Below are 27,371 nucleotides of genomic sequence, written 5' to 3' on the forward strand. Positions count from 1 at the left end.
TTGCAATGCCACCGTAGTCGGAAGATCATGGACTCGTCCAGATCCAGAAACTCGACGCCTATTCTAACCGTTACGTTACCCCCTACGACCGTAGAAAAGTGAGTTACTGTTTATCATTTATCAGAAATATTCGAAATAATCTAGTTCTTATATGAATTAAACTTTCATTTTTGTTAAGCCGCTTCTATTTTGACTAAACCCTACGTTTATTATGTTCTTGTATTTCGCGGGAATTGGGTCAGTAGTGTTGTGGTTAAAAATTAAAATAGATTATCGATCCTATTTAATGTATGCAAAAATTGTAACGCATTAATAAATATTTTGCAAGAATTCTGTTGGATTTTTAAAGGTATATTTATGATATTTTATTATAGAATTAATACTGTTATAAGTATAAGAGACAGAAAAGAGAATCCAATTGTGTTATTGTTAATTTTTACATCAATACACTGTGTACATCAATTAGTGGTCTTTTTGTGATTTTTCTTCCTCATGGGGATCTGAAATATATTTTCAAGGTATAATTTTATATCGAGGTCAATTATCAGCATTTATATTCGTCCAAATGCTTGATTCCATAAAGAATAAATCAATTTTATTAATAACAGTAATATCTGCGGCTCGCTTATCAATTATGGCCATAATCATCACGAATGAAACAATGGCTAGAGGCCTTCTGAATTTTTATTTCAATGTTTTGTTTGTTTTTCTTATATTTATATTCTGTTCCGAACGACGATTTTCAGTGACGATTCGAGTGAATAACTTAGAAACCATCCCAGAAGACATCCGGTCTTACCCAGCCAGGTTACTGGCGTGATTGGGATACACACATAAATATACAATCATGCTCCAGCAGGATTCGAATTCGCGACTATTGTAACAGTAGGAGGGCCGTCCTGTCGCCTTGACCACTGCGCCAACCAAACTTGTGTTTGTGTATGTTTAGTGTATGCAAAGTGCGTATATGTTAATAGATTACAAATATAAAGTCACACGAGAATAATTTGGACATATAAGGTATATTTAGAAGTAATAGTTGATGTGAACAAACCAAATGAAAAGGAAAAACGTCAATAATACATAATTATACACAATTAAATATTGATGCTGTTACTTCGATATTGAACTATATAATATTTGACATTAATTTTATTTTGTTTGCTTTATTTTATTGAATGTCTTGACTGCCTTAGCTACAAGTTTTTATTTATAATACTTATAGTACGATATTTCGGTGAAGAAAGAATTATTGATTGATTTACGTTGGATTTTATTTTGAGTTAAAATTTTCAAGTTTCATTTCCACTAATTGTTCGAATATATTAATAATCGTAGTTTTATTGTAATTAATTGCTTTTGAAGGAAAAACAGCTAAAAAAATAACAGGTCAATTGAAAACGGCCTACCATAGCAAAACACAAAATAATTTTGGCAAAATTAGTTTTTTTTTATTCAACATAATTCCATTCAAGAGTGATACACTGATTATAGCGACCCTCCAACTTTTTGGTACCATTTTTGTAGAACGATTTGTCCTTTGCTTCAAAATAGGCCTCATTCGACGAAAATTTTTTCCCAGCGAGCATTCTTTTGAGATCTGAGAACAGGAAATAGTCGCTGGGGGCCAGATCCGGAGAATACGGTGGATGAGGAAGCAATTCGAAGTCCAATTCATGGATTTTTGCCATCGTTTTCACTGACCTGTGACACAGTGCATTGTCTTAGTGAAGTAGCACTTTGTTTTTCTTCAAATGCGGTCGTTTTTCGGCGATTTCGTCCTTCAAACGGTCCAATAACGCTATGTAATTATCACTGTTGATGGTTCTTCATTTTTCAAGGTAGTTAATGAAAATTATTCCATGTGCATTCCAAAATACAGACGCCATAACCTTGCCAGCCGACTATTGTGTTTTCCCACCCTTTGGAGCGGGTTCATAGTGTGCACTCTACTCGGATGACCGTCGATTGGACTTGGATTGGAGTGAAATAATGGAGCCATGTTTCATCCATTGTCACATATCGATGCAAAAACTCGGGTTTATTACGCTTGATCATCTTCAAACACTGCTCCAAATCATCAACTCGTCGTTGTTTTTGGTCAAAAGTAAGCTCGCACGGCACCCACTTTACACAGAGCTTTCCCATACCCAAATATTCGTGAATGATATAATGTACACGTTCAGTTGATATCTTTAGAGTGTCTGCTATTTCATTCAATTTCAATTTACGGTCATTTGCATTTTGTGGATTTTTTAAATGTTTTCGTCGGTAACAACCTCTTTTGGGCGTCTACTGCGTTTACCGTCTTCGATGCTCCTTTCACCACGTCTAAACTTAGCATACCAATCCTTGATGGTTGATTTTCCTGGGGCAGTGTCCGAAAGCTCGGCATCAAACCATATTTTTGCTTCAACTGTATTTTTTCCTTCAAAAAAATATTTTATCAACACGCGAAATTCCTTTTTATCCTTTTTTTACAACAACAAAAGTTGCACACCTGTTAAATTTATACACGCATTTTTTTGAGGGTTAGGGCTAACTAAAAAACATATGGATTGAATTCTAGTGGCGCTATCTATGTGTCAGGCCGAGGACCTTTTGATTGACCTAAATACGTTAAATATTTAAACAATATTGCTAACTGAATTTATTTTTTGTGTGCATATGCTCAATTAGCCAGTCATATAATATAACTTGTCTAATAAAAAATTCTATTCAGGTCATACATGACGTCAATATATTGCCAATTGCAGTTTGTAAGAAAGTAAAATTCGTTTGAAATTCCGAGCGAATTTTTCCTTCTCATTTTACCTTAGTTGAGAAGATACATAATGCTGTATTGTATTTCTTTATATTCAAAGGAAATTAATTAAATTTGAATAGAATATTTTATCGTTCTTTATCTCATCATGCCTAAATAGCACAAAAGTGTGGATTCTGCGTAATTCAAAAGTATGCGTCTGGATATGTAACCGAATCAGTTTGTACCTTTTGATTTGTGTTGTTACTGGTCGACACTGTTGTCAAATTTTTACAGAATTCTTTAAAAAATTACTGATAATAATTAAATATTACAAACCGATAATTAATTAGATGTTATAATCTGTTTTAACTAGAGATAACTAGAGCTAATTGCTATATTTTGGTGATTTTTGAGAAAATACATGAAAATACCATGTCGAATATGTTGCTTACTAGTTGATATTGTAAAATATGCTGTTCTAAAAGGTTATGTGATTTTGCGTAGACTTATTTTGTTGTGTTCTACAACCTTGCTAACAACATAAACACAAAAGGCCGCGAAAATGTTTCTATAGTCCTTCCAATAAATCAGCCAATATACGTCATAGATGACGTCGAATATGCAATTCGAGTAAAAATGTAAAACTCGGAGCTGATTTTTCCTTCACATTTTATCATAATTTAAAAGACATAAAATGCTGTCTGAAGGGAACATGTAACCTAATCAATCTATAAAATTCAATTTACGTTAATACTGGCCGACACTGTTGTCAAATGTCTAAAAAATTGGCGTGTATTGGGTGTTTTATGGGATAGACTATATTTAAAATATAATTTTAAGCTCGAAGAAAATCATCAGAGCCTGATCGGCACTGAGGTCAAATTTTATTGCCGATGACTGCATAACGCGCGAGCGCGTGACGTGTTAAAATGGACAGAATAGGAAAATATATTGTTTAATAAGATGATATAATTTAATATACCACAACAAAATTATATAAATAACGGAAATAAACCAACTACTAGAATGAGAAAAAAAAATATTCAGCAGAAAAACTAGAAAAAAAAACTAAGTAAATGTTACTACAAACAAACAAAATATCTATTCAATTAAATTGAGAAGTCAACAGAAATAAATGAATGACCATGAGCTAATACAAATTTTCACTAAGACTCATAAAATAAATAAAAACCCTATTGAGATAAATCATAAGAGGTCACTCTTGACAATTCTTGCACAGTCTAAACAGTAACCAGGATAGCCAAGACATGCAGTGCATACATAAATAGTGTTTTTATGTAAATAACAATTTTTACATTGCTTTCTCATTACGTTTCCTGCTTTCTTCTCCTCTCGTATTTTCAAAACATGTTCGCTGATAACCGCTCTGGAAGTGGGTTTGGACGGAGCCTTTAATAACTTTTTTATGACAGACGAACGAAAGTCGTAATTGGAATACGATTGCCTGAATATTTATTGTAAAGTTTTCACGTTTCATATCTATTTTTCCACTTTTAGGACTACAGGGCCCTGATACATCGATATTTTTTGCCGCCATATGCAATTCTGTAGTACATATGAATCAAAAAGGAAAAGATCAAAACCAAGCACGTAAATGACTCAACTAAAGTCTTCAGATAATGTCGTTACAACTGTACGGGCATACTGCTAATGCCGAACTAAATACAAGGCTTAGAAAGACCACCGCACATATAAAGCTTTGGAGCATAATTGGCGCCCAATGAAAGCTACACATTACGCGCTAGCGCGTTATTGGCAGCGAACGTGTTAATATTAAGGGACTTTTTTTCCTAAACTAATGTATTATTCTTATTAGATCCGTCTTACCCACGCCACCGACGTCAACACCTCTCTCCGGAAGGAAAGCACGCGATGGGCCGCCGGAAAACGATACACTCCAGCACCGCGCCCTGCCGAAGTCGTCCGGGTCCGAATCATCCGGCTATTATACCCCTACGCCACCCGAACACCCCCACCGTCCGCCCGCATTCATAAAAATGGACACGGAGGAGCGGCTCAGTTCCGACATTGAAGAGGCCGAACTCCAAAATTCGCCAGTCGATAGTCGCCCGCAGGATCGTACAGACAGGTTTTCCGCAGGATCTTCCCCCGCACCTGTTTTATCACCCCCAGAGAATCGAACGGTAAGCCACTAGCTTACTAGTCCGAGAGTTCCTATTCCTACTGTTCATTGCGATTTCCAGATTAACTCGTCGACAGTGAATTCCGTTGATGCCAGTGGCGGTTTAGGTGAAATTATTAACAGTAATTTCCCTTCAGTCGATACCGTCAGTATATCGAATAATGCGGAAGATGTTTTAGAAACCATATCGTCTTCTGAAAGCGTCGCCGTGCTAGCGGATTCCGCTCTATCGACTGTGCAGGTGCGGAGAAAGAGTAAATCTGTGATAGATCTTCAGAACGTTTTGCCAGAAATCAATTCGACTAGGTAATCGTTACTGTTTAGTTGATAATGCATATCATGTTCACAGTTTCACCAAAATTCGCGAAAATCAACACGGAAAATATTTTTAACAAAAAAATTGAACAGACTTAGGAATAAATGAGGAACTCACTAATATACCTAAAATAAAATATATAATATTAGTCCTTGTAATAACTGAATAAAAATAATCAAAAACCTTTTTTAACCTATCTATATAAAACGTATTTTATATCCTACTATATACTTAAAAATTTGAGTTTCCTTATTTTTTAAATTTTTAGTGAGTTCCTTATTTATTTTTCGAAATGGGTTCAATTTTTTTTAAATATTCTATTTTTCTCTATTTAGTGTTATATGTTTACTTATATAAATATATAGATATTTATTTTTTACAATGGGTAAGCCAAGTAAAACTGCAGCCCGTATGAGGAAAAATAGAAATAAAGTAACAACGATTGAAATAGGGAACGTTTCAGGCCGAGTCTGCTATCTAGCTTAGGTGATTTGTCAAATGTTCTAATTAAAAAACAACAAAAAGTTATTGTCCACGTCGGGAATCGAACCCACGACCTCCGTTCGGGTGCTAAAGGCTTTAACCATTACACCATAGAAGCACTTGTCTACAGTATTTCTACGAGGTTTTATATGCTATAGTTAGAGCTTAAAAAGCAAACTGAATAGCTTTTGCACCGAACGACTTCAGATTTCACATCACATCAGCTCAGTAATAACATGGATGGCAAGCTTTTTGCTTTTATCGTTTAGGAAGCTGACTAACTCTAATTCTATTTTTGACATCTGTAGTTGATCACTATCTCTGTTCGCAAAAACAATAAAATCATCGTCTTCTTTACTAATACTATTCTGTTACTCCTGTTATTCCCAGGTATTAATTCATATTCTTTGTAATACGCATGGATTATAAGATTTTAAAATCTTTCCCTGTCATATTTTGTGGAAACTAAAAGTTTAATAAATAACTAATTAAAATATACCCCAGCGTCAGATAGCCAAATATGTATTCGTATTTCCATTATGTGCTTTAATTACAAGTAATTCAAATGTTGTCCCAGACTTGATTTCAAGTACTACTTCAGCATTTCATTTATGATAGAGGAGCCAAAAATGTGGTCGATTCTTAGATTGCTCAGATTGTTTTTAACTTATAATGTTGATGAACAATACTTATATAACTTGATGAACTTGAAATAAAATACGTGGTACCATTTTTGCTTAGTAAACCTTTAAAGCTTACTTGTATCCTAAAACAACAAAAATAGTCGTGCTCACTAATCCCTCTATGTCCATTAAGTGTTTGTTAAGAAGCTTAATTTGGTATTTTTTTAAATTGATTCTTTCATGCACATTTAATTTTTTTACCAAAGAAAAAAACACACAAAAAGATGATTTTTATATAATCCTTGATTCTTCAATGATTGTCTGTACAATCCCGAACTCACTAATCACCTTTCAGTTTATTTTCCAAAATCGAAGAGATAAATCAGGTGGTTAATATCGCGAAATTCGCAGGAAAAACATCAACTCTGCACCCGTTAGGAACGAGGACAACATCATAAATAACAACGCTCATTTCTACAAGGACGTCATTTCTTCGGCCACTATTATTAAACAGAATTCCCTCAACTCCATGGATTCTCTCAACTCACCTGCGGAAGTGCGAGAGGTGACCAGCGTTGCGTCCAAGTCGAAGCTGGAAAGAAGATTCTCGCGCAACAGCACCAGGCGGTCTTTCAAAGCCACCCCAAGAGCTTCGGGTAAGACTTTCGACATCCGTACACGATTTGGTGCTAATTATAATTAATGTTTGAATTTCAGATCCCGCGGTGCACGTCACGCGGCCTTCGACAAAACCCAAGGAGGCTCTGCATCAGGTCTTAACGCAACTGGAGAGTCCCGACTGGGAGGTGACTCTTCACGGCTTGCAGGATCTCAGCAAGTTAATGCGGTACAATCCGGACGTAATAGAGCACCAAATGCACCAGGTGTGCTTGGGCGTTGCGAAACACGTGCGGAATCTTCGTTCCCAGGTGGCTCGGGTCGCTTGCATGACAGCCGGCGAACTGTTTTCAACTTGTCGCCGAGGATTGGACATGGTATTATTTATATAATAGTTTTACCACTAAGTTTATTTCCTGGAAGATTCGTTTCTTATATGCAGTTTCCAAAAGTTACTTTGGGATCATTAATATCTGCTTGTCAATTTACCATATTATTTAGCATTTAGATTTATAGCCCGTTCAATAAAATATCGGCGTCCTGAAAATGTTTCACGTCAGAACTTCGAAATATTTTTTTATAGATTTTTGGTTATTAGTAGCGTTGGGAACTATCGACTGAAAACAGTCGAAACAGTTGATAGTCGCAAAACAGTCGATAGTCGAAAACTAGCGATTGAAAAGAGTAATTACTATCGAGTCATAGCAGAGCAGTCAGTTACAGTCAAGAGCATTTTACTATGTATCATTCACAAATTTAATATTTCTACCCTATTACATTAACAATCTTGAAAGATATTGCATCAACATTCTATAATATTAATATACAATATATTGTTATTTACAAGCAAACTACCAAAAAAATAATAAAACTACATATATTACATATAAATCTATGTAAGCATAAATGTATGCCATAAATGGTATAAATGGGTAAAGTTCGCGGCTAGGACCAGAGAGCCAGAACGTTAAAGATCAGTCGAATGAAATAAGTAGGACCAAAAAGAGTAACTAAAAGTAAGACTGAAACAGTCGATAGTAAAAAGTAGTCAATTACTAAACAGTCGGTAGTCAATTTCAGTCGATAGTTCTCAAAACTAGTTATTAGCATTAATGCTTTCAAGAATTTTCGAAATATTTGGCAACATGGCTCACCACTATCAACCCAATTTTATGAGCTAATGCGGTTAAATATTCCCACAAATTACATAGCATTTTCTCACTTTTTAACTAGCTTTACTAACTGCATTTGGTAGTATATTCTACGTCATCTATGACTACATGTGCCGTAATCGTTACAATAAAACAGCCAATGCACGAGATCAAAATTTATAATGCAACGTTGCCGCACCAAATTAAAGTTTCCGTTTATTTTGACTCTGACAACAAAACACTAATGTGAATAAAATAATGAAACAAAAATAACCTTATAAAATATAATTTATGTTAACATCTAACGCATATTTATTGAAGGACTTAAACTACAGTTAATTGAATATACACAATAGTTTATAGGTTACAGTGGTTTTATTATATTTACATTGATATATGACTATGTTGTCGACCAGTACCAATACAAATCGAATTTTATAGATCGATTTGGTTGCATGTTGGGACGCATCGGATTTCATTCTGTCCCTTTTTAACTAGGGTAATTCTAATTACCGAAGTTAGAAAGCAAAATGCTCCGAGGGATTTCACGTTTTTATAAACTGAATTTGGCAATACTTATCTTAATTATAATTATTGAGTGTATTATTTTACCGTTTATCATTTTACATTTTCTTTTCTTAAACTAATTTTGATACTTTCTTGACTGATTTCTGGATCTAAATTCGGTTTGTATTAAATGCTTTGAGTTTTGCTTGTTGGACCGGACTCATTTATTGTGATGAAAGGGCGCACAAAATCTTTGTAATGTTTGTCAGAGTTTAATTCAGACATAAAATAAATTTCCATATTTTTTGTTCATATATTTTAAAACATCAGCTGAAACTTCCACTAAAATATTACTCAGACTGCCTGATGAAATTACTTTAATTTCTTATAAATCTACCTGAGCTCGAAAAATAACCGAATAACCTTTATCTCTTCTATCAAACTCACAGCTTATTAATCTTCCTGTGGATTGATGGGCTGTAATCATGTTACATAAATACATTTTTCCCATTTTCGTCTTATGGTATTATAACTATGATTAAAGAAAACGTTGCCAGGACTTAATGCTATCTTGATAAATATGTTCTTTAAATAAATATCGATCAGATTATGAATACCTTGCGGTAATAAGTATTAGTATAGTGGTATGGGCACATTTATAATTCTTGATATGATTCTCACCATATGAGCATATATTTAAGCCCTTCTCTGTACTTTTGTAACACTTTTTGTTGTAACGGTGAGTCCATCCAAAATTTATACTGCTCGGGACATTTTTGTTAGTATTCATATGTTTTGTTTCCTTCTTATTTTACCCTAGTTAGTGTTGGTACAAATATCTACAAAATTCTTCGAAATATTAGTCATAACAATTGGAGGTTATAAACCGGCAAACGCTGTAAACCAAAATCCAAAGTTAATGCGGTAACATTGCAAATGTTGATGACGTATATTGACTGTTTTATTGCATAGACTATATTATCTCTTTTTGTATAATTTTCGAGTGGCTAATTCGCCTTTTTATTTGGACCTTTTACAAATGCGTTTTTTCCATAATATGATCAATTTTAGATAGACTCTCAATCATTCTAAAAAATACTCACCGTTTTTATGATAGCTTGTCAATCCAATATTTGATTCAGTCATATCCAATATGAATTTGAATTTCGTAGTGTTTAGAAGCCATTTTTACCAGCTGAAATTTTTGTGTAGTTATAACACTACCTGCTGATATTCAAGAAAGTACACTTTTCAATTTTCTGAAACTGTTTTAGGTCATTTAAAAAAAATTCTTTATGTTGGGACGACAGAATTTAAGCTCAGCATATCGGTCAAAAGTTTTTTTTCTGTTTTCTGTCTGTTTTTCTGTTTCAACTGTTTTTTTAGCTCAGTCTAGTCTCTATAATATATATACACACACGTTACTTAATATAAATAAAATCAAGGGAAACAATTATCCAGATTAAATTATCTTTTAAATAAAGAAGACCAGAGTATGAATAGGATTAAAATTAATTACCAAACCTAATTTATTTAAATATATATTTCTCCACGTGACTTAAACCCATATATATTCATAAAATGTCTATTTATATCTAGGTATAATAATACCTTAATATATTCTATTCAAAGAAATTTTGTACATACGTCATCTAGATTCGTAACGTTCAAACGTCGCAATGTTGCCGCAAACTCTGAGTTTTAGTTCAATTTGGTATACAGCAAAATTCTAATCTAAATACAATAATTAGACCAAAATATTGTTATCAAATATAATATATTTTAACATGTAGTAGTAGATCTAATGCATATATTATCGAAGGATTTAAAACTACAATTAAGGGTTGTGTTGGATTATATTTACATTACATACATACTTTACATACTTTTTCTATACCACCTATAAGTTATAATTCTAGGTCCGTTTTTATATAGTTGTATCCCCTGGAGATTTAATCCACCTAATTAACAATTATATATCCAAGTAACATATTTTACTTTCATTAGAGGGGATATTGAACTTTTACGGTTAGTTATTGTGTTCTTCGGCACAGTGTTTCTTTGTAAAGACATTTTGGTGTCACTATATTTCACCTTAGTTTGTTCTGCCAAAACTTGTTTACATTGTTCTTAATAAAACTAGATTTAATCACTGCATTCTCCTTAATGCATTTGCCATATCTGCAAAAGAGTTACTATTCGTTCTCCCCTGACACATTTTAGCCAATGCTCATGTATATTCTGAACAATTACACAGATATCTGTGCAGATAAATCTTTTACACTCTACAATAACATTTCGTACAGTTATATATTAATTATAAACTCAACTTTACTTGTTTCCACTCTCATTAACCTGTCTTAAAATTGGCAGCATTGAATCATATCATATTCAGATAGATTCATTCAAGTGAATAACCAAGCTGCTAGTTTACAATCTATCTAATATTTATTCACAATTCCATCATTTGTCAATTTCTTCTTCAATGTGTTGATGATCGAGTACATCCAAAACGAAGTTGTTATTAACCATTTCCGTTTCCAGCATGAAGTAAAATATATCTGCAATGAATTATTAAGAAATGCTATGACTAATAAAATGTATTCAACTGTTATTCCAACATTTTTCCATCATCTTGTATTGTCATTCATAACACTATTGTTTTATTATCATCTTGCCATGAGTGACCATTGGGTATATTCAAGATGAAAATTTAGATAAGAATTTTACAGGCTAGTTCGGTTAAACGTTCGGACTTGTCAAAGAGCAGTGTATCTTTTTTTAACTAGAATAAAATAAGAAAGAAAGTCTGATTCTAAAACGAATTTACAAACTGCGGCAGGCAATATATTAAACATCTTGATGACGTATGTTCAGAACTTCTTTGGATAGACTATATATAATTTTTTCGAATTTTTTTTTGCAGTTATATTTATTCTTAAATAGAATGTATTTATGCCAGGGTTTTCATAATTTTTGGAACAATTGTTAAATATGATTTTTGGAATAGAAAAAAGTTCTCGAAGTATTTTTTTAAATTTAGGGAATGGTTAGAAGTTTAAGGGGCTAAATAAGTCGAATTAACTTGATGAAAATACCATGATTTTTATAATTTGCTATTTTTTCTGTATCAGTGATGATAAATAAGATTAATTTAATGATTGTTTTTAATATTTAACTTTTTATATATTTTACTCCTTTTACCAACTATTGGTTTATCTGGACTGGGCTTAAAGTTTAACGTGGGCTCCGAACCACGGTCCTAAGCATTAACCCTACCGACTGGCGAGTAACCAACTTTAGAAATCATCCCAGAAGACATCCGGTCTTACCCAGCCTAGTTACTAGCGTGACTGGGATCATTTTCCTTGTCGGATTTTACACTCTTGCCTAGAACATTCACAAATTTTAAACAATTACAAACATAAATTTACGACCATGCCCCAGCTGGATTCGAACCCGCGCCTATCGCAACAGTAGGAGGACCGTCCCATCGCCTTTACCACTACGCCACCAAGCCGGCTTAATTTAATGATTGTAGTGAGGTGGAAGACACGTAATTTAACATTTTTGTGATTTTAAGGAATTGGAGGAACTGGCCGCGCCGCTCTTACACAGAACGGCGGACACAAACAAATTCCTGCGGGCGGACGCAAACGCAGCTCTCGACATTATGTGTGAACAGATCCCTGCTCAACGAGTTATTCCCGTCATCACCCTCCGGGGATGTTCCCACCAGAATTCCATCGTGCGTGCCGCTTCTGTCAGGCTCTTAGGTACCAACTGTTTATAATTAACATATAGACGAATTTTTAAGTTATTATTTCAGGGGATATTGTAAAGAGAATCGGTCCGGATAGAGCCTTGCAACTACCGAAAGATCTGAAAGATAAACTACTATTGGCTGGCGCAAATTCACTAACTGATGGCAATTTGGAGGCGAGAACCTACGGGAAAGTTTTATTTAAGCATTTAATAGAGGAGCCCAATTTTCAAAAGTGTCTTCACGAAGCTGTGCCTCAGAATGTCCTGAGGCATATAGCGAAAGTATTGGTATTATTGAAATAAGGCGGCATTTTTATTGTACTGTACTCGTTACGAAATATTAAGCTACAGATATATTTCATAGTCCATTCAAAGTTTATTTGTATATGCGTCATCGAAATCTGTGCCGTCAAAACATCGCAATGTTGCCGCATCAACTCTGAGATTTAGTTCAGTTCGGTTTTGACATACAACAAAATTCTAATCTAAATAAAATAACTGAACGAAAATGTTATTAAATATAATTTATTTTTACATTATGGCATATCTAAAAACTACAGTCAATTATACAGCCACAATAGTTTATAAGTTACAGTTATAACCTCTTATCACTATTACTTTCAAGAATTTTTCATACGTCTGACAACTGGACCACTTTGACAGGCTTGTTTATGTGTTCGGACTAATGAGACAGCATTGTGTCCCTTACTAACTAGAATAAAATGAAAGGAAGATATTGCCTGATTCTAAAACGAATTTACAAATTGCGGCAGACAATACATTAAACATCTTGATGACGCATATACAAATAAACTTTGAATAGACTATAGCTATTGTTACGATATTAGTTTGTTCTTATCTATTGGTAGACAGAGTTTAAGATATTTGTTAATTAAGAACTTATTTACAAATAAAATGATAGTGTATGATTAGGTGATTTTTAATGAGTCGTTTTATTTAGAATGAAACACCTTTTGGACAGCCTGAGAGTAATTTTTTAAAGGGGATAAAGTAATTGTATTAATTTATTATATATATGAAAAATATATAGAAACCTGCGTTTCCAAATTTCATAAAAATTGCAGTTAATTGTCTTTGTCATTGTCTTCATTGTCCTTCAGGCCATCATTTATCATTGACATCAAGATAACTACCTTTAAATCGTTGGAACCAAAAATCAACAATACCTTTAAATCGTTGGAACCAAAAATCAACAATTGAGTTATGAGGAAGCAGAATCAGAAAGTCTTTAAATGTATTTAATGGGCTTCGACAGCAGATTTTTTCAACAACAAAAGCAATCAATGTATGAGGACTGATTCAGAAATGAGATTCTCAAAGGACTCCAGCTCAGCTACTAATCTCTCCATTATTATTACCGTTATATACATCATGGAATACTAAATAGAAAACTAGCATTTTACCTATATGTAACAGGTCAATTGAAAAGTCCTCGGCCTACCACAGTAAAACACATTGTTTGACAAGATTAGTTTTTTTTATTTAACATAATTCCCTTCAAGAGTGATACACTGATTATAGCGATCTTCCAACTTTTCGATACCATTTTCTAATACGATTTGCCCTTTGTTTCAAAATAGGCCTCAGTTTCGGCGATCATCTCTTGACTCGACGAAAATTTCTTCCCAGCAAGTATTCTTCTGAGATCTGAGAACAGGAAATAGTCGCTGGGGGCCAGATCTGGAGAATACGGTGGATGAAGAAGCAACTCTAAGCCCAATTCATTGATTTTTGACACGGTGCATTGTCTTGGTGAAGCAGATAAAGTACTGCCTTCGGATTCTCTCTGATCTTTCCTTAAAATGCGGTCGTTTTTCGGCGGTTTCGCCCTTCAAACGGTCCAATAACGCTATGTGATAGTGGCTGTTGATGGTCCTTCCTTTTTCAAGGTAGTCAATGAAAATGATTCCATGCGCATCCCAAAATACAGACGCCATAACCTTGCCAGCCGACTTTTCCTTTTCTTCAAATGCGGCCGTTTTTATAACCTTTGCAGCCGACTGTTGCGTTTTCCCACGCTTTGGAGCGGGTTGATCGTGTGCAGTCCACTCGAATGACTGTCGATTAGACTTCAGAGTGAAATGATGGAGCCATATTTCATCCGTTGTCACATATAGCCGCAAAAACTCGGGTTTATTACGCTTGATCATCTTCAAACACTGCTCCGAATCATCAACTCGTCGTTGTTTTCAGTCAAAAGTGAGCTCGCGCGGCTCCCCCTTTGCACAGAGCTTTCTCATACCCAAATATTTGTGAATAATATGATGTACACGTTCAGTTGATATCTTTAGAGTGTCTGCTATTTCATTCAGTTTCAATTTACGGTTATTCAAAATCATTTTTTCGATTAACCTGTTAGTAGAAATAATAGAACAGTAGAAATATTAAGTTTCATAATAATCAGTAAGCAAATCGATTGAATTCACACATACATGTACAAAGCATAAAAGTGACGTTAAAAGTATTGTAGCATGGGTAAATGAGCAACAAGGAAATAACAAAACTCAGTGAGAAAAAAATATAAGAAATGTTTGACAGAACAAATTCCTGCAATGTCTTTTTAGATAGATTATTTTTTATTCAAATAAAACGTTTCGAATTGTTTCTAACCTAATATTATTTAAAAAAATTAGTATAGGGAATTTTAAATATTACTTAATCATCTTTGGAGTATTTGCGATCTCTAAAGAATCGTCATTTCAGTCATGGGGTTAGTAATTACCTATAAATACTAACACTATATTAGCAAATTAGCAAAAAAGATTAGATAACAATTAAAATAAAATATTGAAAATAATTAATAGAATATAGACACGTAAGTATTGATTAAATATTTCGTTAATTATATCAAAATTTTAAAAAGTTCTCGAGGTTCCACCGAGATTTGAACTCGGATCGCTGGATTCAAAGTCCAGAGTGCTAACCATTACACCATGGAACCTACGATTTCGATTTTTGATACAGATTGATATATTTGTACGTATTACGTATATTAATAATTTGTTAATTTATTAAAATAACTGGTTTTCAATCTAAATAAATCAATTTAAATAACAAAAAATAATTAAATTAAATATTTTGGGACTCCGGCACTGCGTTATGATAATTTTTAGTAATGAATTGTAACGCGATAAAGAATATTTACACTTGTCACATATTTAAACAATTTAGGATCGTGTTTACAATGACGAATCACATGTAGAAATAGTTTAAGTAACAACGCTGTTATTTAGATATTTATACATATTGTTAGGTTACCTGATAAAATAATATTTAATATGACGGTTAGATTTAAATCACTTTTGACATATTTATACACATTTGTTCATATTGTTCGTATAGATAATTTCTTTTTTAGAATAACGATGGCAGTAAAACTAGCGTAATTTTAATGAGAAATTGACGTACGAAAATCGGATTTATTGTTAATCATATATCTACAAATATATTAAGATGAAAGTTTGACAAAGTAGCAACAATGACGCCTAAAACCTAAAACTTTAGATTTCAACTTCATTGCTATATTTAAACATAAATACACTAAGAATTGTTAGTACTTAGAAGTAATTTAATAATATGAAACAAGGAAGTCTATACACCAGTCAAAAATGACGTAAGAAGTTTGTAAACAAAGCCTGACAAAAATTTAAAAAATATCGAGATATCGTTTTCGATATTTAAAAAAAATATAGATATATCGAAATATCGGAGAAAGAAACATCTATATTTTTTTGCTATAATTATAAAAAAATATCGATAATTTACAAAAAATATATGATTTTGTAAGAAAAAATGAAAATAGAGAAATACTAGCCTAAAAAAATACATATATTTTCTGAATCTCTTAAAGAGTAGTGATATTTTTTTACATATATTTTTGTGGCGACCGCCACGACCTTTAGGCCACCACGAATTCATCAACAAGTACAAAGGTTGGCAACGCCGGTGGATTGGTATATATATATATATATATATATATATATATATATATATACATATATATATATATATATATATATATATATATATATATATATATATATATATATATATCACTACATAGTATAAAACAAAATCGCCTTTTCTGTCCCTATATCCCTATGTGCGCTTAAATCTTTAAAACTACGCAACGGATTTTGATGCGGTTATTTTCAATAGATAGAGTGATTCAAGAGGAAGGTTTATATGTATAATACATGCATAATATACTAAAGCAACATTGCTCATTTTAGAGGTTTCTAACGTGATGTCGTAAATTAACCTATTTTTTTAGGCTTATTTAGCAATTAGCAAAAACGCTGCTTAACCCTACGAGTTAGATCAATTTAATGTACTACAGTATTGTACACCATAAAAAGGTCTACAAAAAAGTCCGCGATGGTATATGTTTATCTTTTAGGGATAACCCACATTAACCATTTTTATTGTTTACTTTTTACGTGAGAAAATGGCTTATTTACGAAGCTATTTTAAGCAATACGGCATTAATCCTTATCGAATTAAGTACCTTAAATACAGTGTGCAATTAATATAGATCAATATGGTTCCTTACAGCATGTAAATTAAACAAATATTTTCGGAGATATTACAAATTTAAAATTTGCGTTTAAAAATGTGTAATGTAATAAAAATTGTATGAATTTAGATATTCCAAAGATAGCAGGAAATCTTCATAGTAAGTATAGGGGAAGAGGAATTGTTTTACTCCAAATTTAATGCGCGCAGGCCAAGGGCAGTAATGAATGAACCAAAAATACTGGATTGATTTTAATCATGTTTTCATTGAGTGACATAGGCATATATATTTTATGCCCGTGCAAAGTCGGAGCGGGCCGCTATGTTTTTATATACAACGTTCATATTTTTTATGTAGTGTATTTAATTTAATATCAGCATTGCACCCGTGCGAAGCCGGGGCGGGTCGCTAGTATATATATATATATATATATATATATATATATATATATATATATATATGTGTGTGTGTGTGTATGTTCGTTGGATGAAGTTCAATCGAAAGTTTCCAGTAATTGTGCGGTTGATCTTAATGATTCAGCCACATTTTTGATTAAGAAATTAATTAAATTCGAATAAGTTTTTTCAAGATCTTCGTCGGAACTTGATTCAGGTTTTCTACTTTTAATATTAGGATATGTAATTCCTTCTAAACCTTTACTAAATTATTTCATTAATATAATAAAAATAATTAATTATAACATAAATAATATAGAGATATTTTCTCACAATAATATAAAATTCTTTGAATAATTGTATAATATTAAATTATCAATATTTATTTTCAACTATAAATTATTTCTTTATATAAAATTCTACTTTTAATTTGTGTTTATTTTTCAACTTAATTAAAATTTTAATGACTTACAGTAAGTCGTTAGTTCTGGATTGCTCCTGTTGTCGATGTAGTGGAAGACTTCTGCGGTAGATACACTTTCCGACTGATCCGCTACTCGCCCTATGTTAATATGTGCGTGACTATCGGTGGTTGAGGTCTAATTGCCTAATTCCAGGGCAGGAGTACTATTGCAATCCGTTTTTATACGTTAATGCAATTTTTACAACTTTTTTAGTTAATACGTTTTTATATTATTTAACATAAATATTCCATAGTAGTCTATAAAATATATTTTACTAATAATTTATAGTTATACAGTTATTTTCGTGTTGTCTACCGCTAATTTTCTCTACTAAATATTAAATAATTATATTATCTCACCAAAATTTTGTAAATATAAAATTAACCTAAAAATTACTTCCTAACCACATCTCGTTATGCGTTAATTTATAGTTTTGTTTTTACTATTTTATACTAGTTTGTAACACAGAGGAAACAGAGTAATTACAACTGTATATCTTATATATTACCTGTGAATAAGTTTAGCGTTCATTTGTCACCAGGGGGCGCGACTGACAATATGCGTAGCGGGAAATCTGAAATATTTTATAAATAAAAATGCAATATAAGCTTAAAAATACATTTTATTTAAATATATGTAAAATTTACATTACAATTATATCAAAGGAAAATTCTAAGAATTTTTTATGTTTCATGACAACATATTGTACTAACAATACATTAAAACATAATATAACAGATTCAACACAAAACTTATACTTTTAAATATACAAAGTTTAATAAATTATATAATATGGAACATTTACATGTACAGTACAATATATATGTTGAAGACTTGATTTTCAAACGTTTTTTAAAAATATTTTCTTTGCCAAATATTTATTATAAGTATATAATTGTACATCATCCATATAAGCTGTGTTATATTTAGATATTACAATAAAAAATGTTTCATTTTTGCCTTTTGCTGTTCTTCTCACTTTTGTAATCCACCCAAACAAACAACACCTAACTATTATCTTTCTAATTATGTCTCGTTCAGAATGCTCAAAACAGTTGATTGTTCTGGAAAATACAGGCATGTAATGATTTAAAATATTGGACAGACTGCTTGTTAAGTTTTGTGCACAACCTGGGAATTAAATAGAACCGTCAAGATTTAAACAATTACAGGGTTTAAATCACAGCTGGAAACCGCATCCCTGTTAAGCAATGCTCTTCTACATTTCATTTTATAGTTATCCTGTGTAAAATGTACATTACAAACCCTTTTTCTCTAATCCTAATTGAAGACATCACAAGAAATTCCCATCAGTTTTTAATTTTTTATTGTTAAAAGCCTTTTCATAGGAAAGCTGGCTATTCTATTTGAAATGGTACTACATTCAGGGACGCAACACCTGAGATGTCTTAAGATTTAAACAAATTATTTTAATTAAAAAAGAACCATATAAACATGGTTATCAAAATAAGAATGTTTAACACGTAAGTTTATAAGTTTAAAAATGCTCCAATTCGAAAGAGACGCTTTCAACAAAAGCTTTGTCGAAAAAAATAAAACCGAAATTCTTTGTATATAAATCAAATTGTTTCTACAGGAAGCATATAATTACCAAAAAAGTCTAAAATATCCAGTAACTTTATGATTATTTCCACCAAATATAAACATACGTACACTACGCCTTCTTATTTTTTAGAATAGCCTTCTGAAAGCAGAAAGCGTCAAATTTCAGCTTTGCTACCAAATTTATACATCGAGCCACCTAGCGGCGAATTAAGAAACTAAAACACTGTATCGCATGCGACCATTTAAGATCCTTCCAAATTCTCAATATTTTGTAAATAATTTAGAGTAAATCGTTGACCAGTTTAGACCTTTTATTTTAATTATTGATCTGTTGGTAGATTTGCTGTTTATCGTACTGCCTTTTTTTTGTTTGTGTTGTTGTAGTTTAAATCAACGCAAAAAAAATTAGAAAAAAATCCAGTTTAGTCGAATGCCTTCAGATTATGTAATATCAAGTTTATCTCAAGTGCTACCTTATCTATAATAGGTTTGCGTCGCGATAAATGTTATTTGCAGATAGTAGTGCGTCAGCGCCAGTTATATACGGAGGTTCGCGCCCAGAAAATCCGCAATGGCACAGTCTTTGCTCGACGAAAAAGACTGCAAAATTATCATAAGCAAATACCTACAGAGTGAGAAATTCGAGTTCGTGACATTCAGAGTTAAACCGTTCGTCGACAAGGAGAGGGAGTACTACAGGGACAACGCCATCATAGAGATCAGTGTGAAGATATCAAAGAACATTTCGCGACTGAGGCTTTTCCTGAAACAGTACCACTCCAAGTACCCCGCGCTGGTGACGGTGCTGAGAGAGAGGAAAATGTCGGAGAGGGAGATATTCTTCTATGAGATCGCCCTTCCGGAGATGATTAAAGGCGCGCCGGATTACGATGCGGATTTTGTACCGTCTTATTTCCTCGGAAAACTGAATCGATTCGTTATATTGGAGGATTTGTCCGCCAGCAAGTTTGTCGTCGCAAAAAAATATAATTATCTCGTACTGGATCGATTTCATGTTTCTTTGGGTCTAAAGGCGTTGTCTAAGTTACACGCGTTGTCATTAGCTACCCTGGGACAAAGAGAAACTCTAACTCAAAACTCTTTACTGCAGGACAATCCATTAAAATGCGACAGTACGTTACCCGCCAGTATTAAGGGCTTAAAAACCCTGTTAGTTGCCTTTAACCAGTCGAGAGGAGCTCCGAAAGACGATTTAAATGAACGTTTGGATGTATTTATAAAAAACTGTACAGATCTGATGGATGCTCAACGAGAATACCGTCAAGTATTATGTCATGGAAACATCTACACGAGAAACTTGTTATTCAAATACGAAGGATCCCTTCCGGTTGACTGTAAACTGTTAAATTTCGAGTTAATTAAGTATTTCCCACCCGCCTATGACGTGTTGATGTTCATATATTTCACCACAGTCAAAACGTTCAGACAACACTACTTCACTCATCTAATAAAATATTATTACGACTGCTTAACCGAAGAGCTCCGCAAGTTAAACCTGGACATAAACAAGGAATTACCCGTGAAGGAATTCGAACGATCCATCGACACGCTGATGCCAGTCATTAAATTAAGCTCCTGCGTCTTTTTGCAGAATTTCGGCGCCAAGAAAGGTTTTTACGAAGGTGTTAAGAAAGACTCTGACCTCTACAAGGACTTTCTGTTCAACGACAAATCACAAATAATCGAGGGGATCATGAAGAAGGATCCGATTTTCAAAGAAATAATCATCGAATCCTTGGAAGAATTAATGGAGATCATAACGGTTTCCAAAATCAATAAAGAAGTTTGTTATAAGTTGATCGAAGAAACGCTAGGAACTACTCTGTACGAATTAGAAAATTATCAGTTTTCCTCTGATAATTCCGAACTTACCGTTGAAGTCAAACTTGACGATGAAAAAGATTCTTTGAAGTCTTTCACATTTATCATTGACGACAATAAAAACAAATATATATCGGAACTTAAATAATCATAATTTATTTTATAACGTTAAGACATCTAAATATATTTTTTGTTTTATTAAGATATATGTCTTAATTGTGTTTCGATTTTTTATTTACTATAATATAACACTCATCTAATGGGTTAAACTGTGATTGGTGAAGATAGTAAAATTGATGTGCAAAATATATGCAAAGAAATGAACGTTTATAATAACACACGTAACATATTTTTTCTTCTATAGTTTATGTTAGTCAGTGTTCGGACATATTGGAACCCTTCCTCTGTCAAGGTTTTCTGGGTTCGACAAATCGGTAGCAGTCGCCCGTTACCAAGTCCGGTGAGTAATGAGGATTTTCTATAAATGTGAATTTGTTTCTAGCCTAGTTGAACCACTGCAGTATGCAATAATCTTGATATATCATAATTCCCTTTCCTTGTGTTTTATTTTAATATGTAAAAGTTCACATATTATTAATTTGAATTATCAGTTTTTGCTTCTTGATCTTCCTAATATTTTAGTTTCCGTATTGCAGCTGTTAAAAGACAGTTTTATGTTGAATAAACTGCATTTGCAAGCAAAAGAAATAATATTTGGATCATTAGATTTAAGAATTTTTTTCTTTTTATTTGTAACATTGTATAAATGTTGACCGTTTTTCCATATATGACCTTTATTGTATGTTCTTGCTCTTCTACTTGGAGGGTTGGATTAGATTGGAACTGCGTTGAATAAATAAAACTACCCGACGTTTCCTAATCGTTTCAGTTCGTGTCTTCAGGACGATAGTTCTGACACTCAGGCTCTCTTTATCAATTTTCTTAAGTAAATGTCAGGGCTGAGCGATCAACCGCCGTTTTTTCATAAATGGTTTGTCTTGTAAGGCTCTTGTTGACTAGCTTTCTGAGATTTATGTTATAGGCTGTCTTTGTTGACATTGTGGTAAATCTCAAGACTTCCTCTTGTTTCCATTCAAATTTCAAATATTCATAAAATGAACTATTTGTTGTCAAATTCTAGTACGTTTTGCCTTTAGCAATATGTCATATAATGCCTACAATGTTTTACAAATTAACATCTTATAATATTGATCTGCAATGATCCAATCTTCTTTGGGCGGTGGTAATGGTAGTGTAGGTGCTTCTGTTATCATCTTTCTCCATAATTCCCATTACAGAAATGTGTTTGTTCGATAATCAAGAGTAGTTAAAGAAGCAATACCTTCTTTTTTGTATATCACTGAGTTGAAAGGCTATTAAATGCCTTAACCTACTAGGTGTGTCGGTAATTTCTTGAAGTATTTTCGCTAAGGAATATACATATCCATTGTAAATAAAATAGAAATAGTTCAAATGTATTTATTCAAAGTAATGACCATTTGATACTATACATTTTGCCGTTTTTCAGGCAATTTGTGGGTTCCATTCCAAAATATCGGTTTCTCCTTTGAGCTAAACCCATTCATCGGGCCATTATTTAACTCTTTTGAAATCTATAAGTGCTGTTCTGCCAACGCGTGTCCCATAAATGAGAAAAGGAAGGTGGTAGTCGGATGGAGCCAGGTTTGGAGAGTACTGTGAGTTCGATAAAACTTTTGAAACAACATTTCACGAATGATTGTTCGATTTTTTAATTCCCTGCCATTCAATTCATGTGGTATCCATCCTCACATCTTTAGGTCTTTCTCATCTCTTGTAATGGTTAACAAATCGCTACTCTACTCACTTTCAACTTTTACGCATATTCAAATTATTTTGGTCTAACCTGACGATTTTTGTATTGTTTAATATATTGAAATTGCTACATTTAAATTGTCGAAACCATCTTTCACATGTTCTTATGATGGGAGAATGTTCACCGTAGGTTTCTACCAGCGAACGACTTTCTTCTTTTGGCGAAGCAAGAAAAGTAATGCATGCTGTAAATGCACTTTTTTGTATACCGCTGTTAGTATCGTAACTTGTATAGTTCTTAGGCAACTGTCAGTAGAATAAGATGACATACGTATCAAAATATAACATTGCATAATTATGGCTAGTGAAATATTAAAATAAACCGGAAGGTAATTAAAAATAAATGAAAAACAAAGAGTGATATTTAATAAATAACCATTTATTTTGCACGGCCAATTAGATTTTTCTATTCTCAATAATTATAATCTTGTAATATTGGAGTAATAGACATCGTTCGTGATAATAGTTAAATGTTTATCATAAAATCATTCCTTCCAATTGTCTTACGCTCTAAATCAGCTGATGCTATATCAATAAACATTAAAACAACAATAAAAAAATAATAACGAATTAAACTAACAATCGAAACTCGACGGGTTTGTTTAACCGGCTAAAGTAAACAGCGTTAATTGAAATCATTCAAGGTTACTGTGTGAATATATTTTAAAACAAATTATCTTCTCATTAATTACTGTACACGTTGTTAATACCGTTATTGTGTTACAATAAGTTGCATCATATTTTTTTCGCGTAAATACGCCAATTGGCAGATCGAACTGGTTTTTCGCTATTTAAAAAGCTAGGTTAGCTAGACCGTATGTATTTGTGTGTGGCTATATTAAAAATCGTAACATAAAATATCGGGTAATGTCGGTAAATAAACCTTTTAATACAAGTATTCTTAATCAGATATTTTCGCATGATTTCCTCGTGGTACTTTAAATATTATCAAGCTACTTATGTTGTTTGGAGAGTCGGTTAATATTTATTTAAATTACGAGTTCGAAACTTTCCTACATTTAAATATCGCGGATCTTATACGGAAAGTATTCATATTAATTGGCGGACCTCCAGTCGCGTCACGTGTAGCTAGAAATTAGCCTGTAAATTAGTTTAATTCATCTTGGTCACACCTGCTGATATCAAGTACAAAATGAAGAAGAATCCTTACGAGACTTCTGGACTGGTATCGAAAATTGCATTTGCGTAAGTACTATATTGATTTAAATACTAACTAGTTCGATAAATGTTGTCATTAGATACTAAAAATATGATTTTATGGTTTGATTTTTTTTAAATTAAATATAATAGAAATATTATATAATTCTACGAACTGGGAATTTCTATATGATTCTCATAAAGGTTTGTTAAATCATTAACTTCATCTCTGATGTGCATAATTAAAAAACTGACTAAATATGTTTCTTGGGTAGTTCCTATTACCTCATGTTTCCCCTGATGATCGTTTTTCACGCATTATTCTAGATGTTAGAACAGACAGAATAAGCATAATTTGTCGAATAGAGTAAAGTCGGTCCTGTAAAAATCGTAAATTATTTAACTGTTTTATGGATGTTTTTTTAAGAGAAGTTGTTGCTTTAATAAATGGGATACTTTCTACCTTTGTAAATTAGTCCTTTTTATGAATGTGTACATCCAGTTGGTCCAAAAGTTTGTTATTTTACCAATTTGGATAATATCTAAGAAAACATTATTTGCTTTCTCAAAAAGAGATTTCATATGTAGCCATAAAAAGTAGTACCAATTCTACATCTTGTTGCTTAATTACAATACAATAATTTGCTTAATTTAACATTGTGTTGGATTGACAGCAACAGCGTATTCCTTGATTTATCCTGCAGGAACACCTCACCCTTTGTTTTCCATCATATGCTTTAACTGATCATATTTTAACCATCATAAAATTTATACATATATAACATTCCAAATAGTTTAGGTTAAAAAACGTATTTTGGTATATAATTTTGGTAATTATTAAGAAAAATCGAAACATAGCATCATTTGCTGATAAATAATAATAGATTTCTGGCATCTTAAAAATAAGATTTAGATAAGATAGCTCCAAATCTCGCAACCGGGCATTCCCTTTCAAGCTCTCTGAACAAGGTTCAGTATTGACCGCTGAACTCTTCGCGATATTCAAAGCTTTATCCTACATCACAACATAATTCTTCAAAGAATGGCTAATCCTGACCGATTCCCGAAATGCTCTCGATCGTTCGCTGTAAGAGAAGTTCAACCATCCCCTGGTCATCGACTCACCGTCAATTAAATATAATAGAAATATTATATAATTCAATGAATTGGGAATTTCTACATGATTCTCACAAAGGTTTGTTAAATCATTAACTTCATCTCTGATGTGCATAATTAAAAAACTGACTAAATATGCTTCTTGGGTAGTTGCTATTACCTCATGTTTCCCCTGATGATCGTTTTTCACGCATTATTCTAGATGTTAGAACAGACAGAATAAGCATAATTTGTCGAATAGAGTAAAGTCGGTCCTGTAAAAATCGTAAATTATTTAACTGTTTTATGGATGTTTTTTTAAGAGAAGTTGTTGCTTTAATAAATGGGATACTTTCTACCTTTGTAAATTAGTCCTTTTTATGAATGTGTACATCCAGTTGGTCCAATAGTTTGTTATTTTACCAATTTGGATAATATCTAAGAAAACATTATTTGCTTTCTCAAAAAGAGATTTCATATGTAGCCATAAAAAGTAGTACCAATTCTACATCTTGTTGCTTAATTACAATACAATAATTTGCTTAATTTAACATCGTGTTGGATTGACAGCAACAGCGTATTCCTTGATTTATCCTGCAGGAACACCTCACCCTTTGTTTTTCATGATATGCTTTAAATGATCATATTTTAACCATCATCAAATTTATACATATATAACATTCGAAATAGTTTTGGTTAAAATACGTATTTTGGTATATAATTTTCGTAATTATTAAGAAAAATCGAAATATAGCATCATTTGCTGATAAATAATAATAGATTTCTGTCATCTTAAAAATAAGATTTAGATAACATAGCTCCAAATCTCGCAACCGGGCATTCCCTTTCAAGCTCTCTGAACAAGGTTCAGTATTGACCGCTGAACTATTCGCGATATTCAAAGCTTTATCCTACATCACAACATAATCCTTCAAAGAATGACTAATCCTGACCGATTCCCGAAATGCTCTCGATCGTTTGCTGTAAGAGAAGTTCAACCATCCCCTGGTCATCGACTCACCGTCAATTAAATATAATAGAAATATTATATAATTCTATGAATTGGGAATTTCTATATGATTCTCACAAAGGTTTGTTAAATCATTAACTTCATCTCTGATGTGCATAATTAAAAAACTGACTAAATATGTTTCTTGGGTAGTTCCTATTACCTCATGTTTCCCCTGATGATCGTTTTTCACGCATTATTCTAGATGTTAGAACAGACAGAATAAGCATAATTTGTCGAATAGAGTAAAGTCGGTCCTGTAAAAATCGTAAATTATTTAACTGTTTTATGGATGTTTTTTTAAGAGAAGTTGTTGCTTTAATAAATGGGATACTTTCTACCTTTGTAAATTAGTCCTTTTTATGAATGTGTACATCCAGTTGGTCCAAAAGTTTGTTATTTTACCAATTTGGATAATATCTAAGAAAACATTATTTGCTTTCTCAAAAAGAGATTTCATATGTAGCCATAAAAAGTAGTACCAATTCTACATCTTGTTGCTTAATTACAATACAATAATTTGCTTAATTTAACATTGTGTTGGATTGACAGCAACAGCGTATTCCTTGATTTATCCTGCAGGAACACCTCACCCTTTGTTTTCCATCATATGCTTTAACTGATCATATTTTAACCATCATAAAATTTATACATATATAACATTCCAAATAGTTTAGGTTAAAAAACGTATTTTGGTATATAATTTTGGTAATTATTAAGAAAAATCGAAACATAGCATCATTTGCTGATAAATAATAATAGATTTCTGGCATCTTAAAAATAAGATTTAGATAAGATAGCTCCAAATCTCGCAACCGGGCATTCCCTTTCAAGCTCTCTGAACAAGGTTCAGTATTGACCGCTGAACTCTTCGCGATATTCAAAGCTTTATCCTACATCACAACATAATTCTTCAAAGAATGGCTAATCCTGACCGATTCCCGAAATGCTCTCGATCGTTCGCTGTAAGAGAAGTTCAACCATCCCCTGGTCATCGACTCACCGTCAATTAAATATAATAGAAATATTATATAATTCAATGAATTGGGAATTTCTACATGATTCTCACAAAGGTTTG

General features: G+C 32.6%; 3 protein-coding genes and 1 non-coding gene across 6 annotated transcripts in view; 3 read left to right on the forward strand and 1 right to left on the reverse strand.

Annotated features, from left to right (window-relative positions):
- The window catches only part of LOC143193518 (uncharacterized), a 47,444-nt gene extending 34,620 nt beyond the window's left edge, over positions 1 to 12,824 (forward strand). The window contains exons 14-19 of the mRNA XM_076399768.1: positions 4,584 to 4,911; positions 4,972 to 5,216; positions 6,744 to 6,988; positions 7,050 to 7,327; positions 12,192 to 12,384; positions 12,438 to 12,824. Of these exons, the coding sequence (XP_076255883.1) occupies positions 4,584 to 4,911; positions 4,972 to 5,216; positions 6,744 to 6,988; positions 7,050 to 7,327; positions 12,192 to 12,384; positions 12,438 to 12,676 (1,528 nt within the window). The 3' untranslated portion in view covers positions 12,677 to 12,824. The remainder of the gene's footprint in view (positions 1 to 4,583; positions 4,912 to 4,971; positions 5,217 to 6,743; positions 6,989 to 7,049; positions 7,328 to 12,191; positions 12,385 to 12,437) is intronic.
- Positions 12,825 to 15,263: 2,439 nt separating this feature from the next.
- TRNAQ-UUG (transfer RNA glutamine (anticodon UUG)) lies at positions 15,264 to 15,335 on the reverse strand. The gene has a single exon. It is a non-coding gene; the product is annotated as a tRNA-Gln (tRNA).
- Positions 15,336 to 19,859: 4,524 nt separating this feature from the next.
- LOC143193524 (uncharacterized) lies at positions 19,860 to 21,379 on the forward strand. Its single transcript, XM_076399786.1, has one exon. It carries the CDS (start codon positions 19,907 to 19,909, stop codon positions 21,323 to 21,325), a length of 1,419 nt encoding a protein of 472 aa, XP_076255901.1. The 5' UTR covers positions 19,860 to 19,906; the 3' UTR covers positions 21,326 to 21,379.
- A 131-nt stretch (positions 21,380 to 21,510) lies between these two features.
- Positions 21,511 to 27,371, forward strand: part of LOC143193519 (putative multidrug resistance-associated protein lethal(2)03659) — a 34,267-nt gene continuing 28,406 nt past the window's right edge. For 2 of the 3 annotated variants that reach the window (XM_076399772.1, XM_076399770.1), the window contains exon 1: positions 23,833 to 24,237. Coding sequence is in view for 1 of the 3 variants with exons in the window: in XM_076399770.1 (XP_076255885.1) it covers positions 24,185 to 24,237 (53 nt within the window). In the remaining 2 variants the exon portion in view is untranslated. Of the gene's footprint in view, positions 21,638 to 23,832; positions 24,238 to 27,371 lie in introns of those variants that run through there. The other variant, XM_076399771.1, reaches the window with a different exon arrangement.

The sequence above is a fragment of the Rhynchophorus ferrugineus genome, unplaced genomic scaffold, assembly GCF_030347505.1.
Source record: "Rhynchophorus ferrugineus isolate W39M unplaced genomic scaffold, kcgeb_rfMv2 rfM3, whole genome shotgun sequence".
NCBI classification, from domain to species: Eukaryota; Metazoa; Arthropoda; class Insecta; order Coleoptera; family Curculionidae; genus Rhynchophorus; species Rhynchophorus ferrugineus.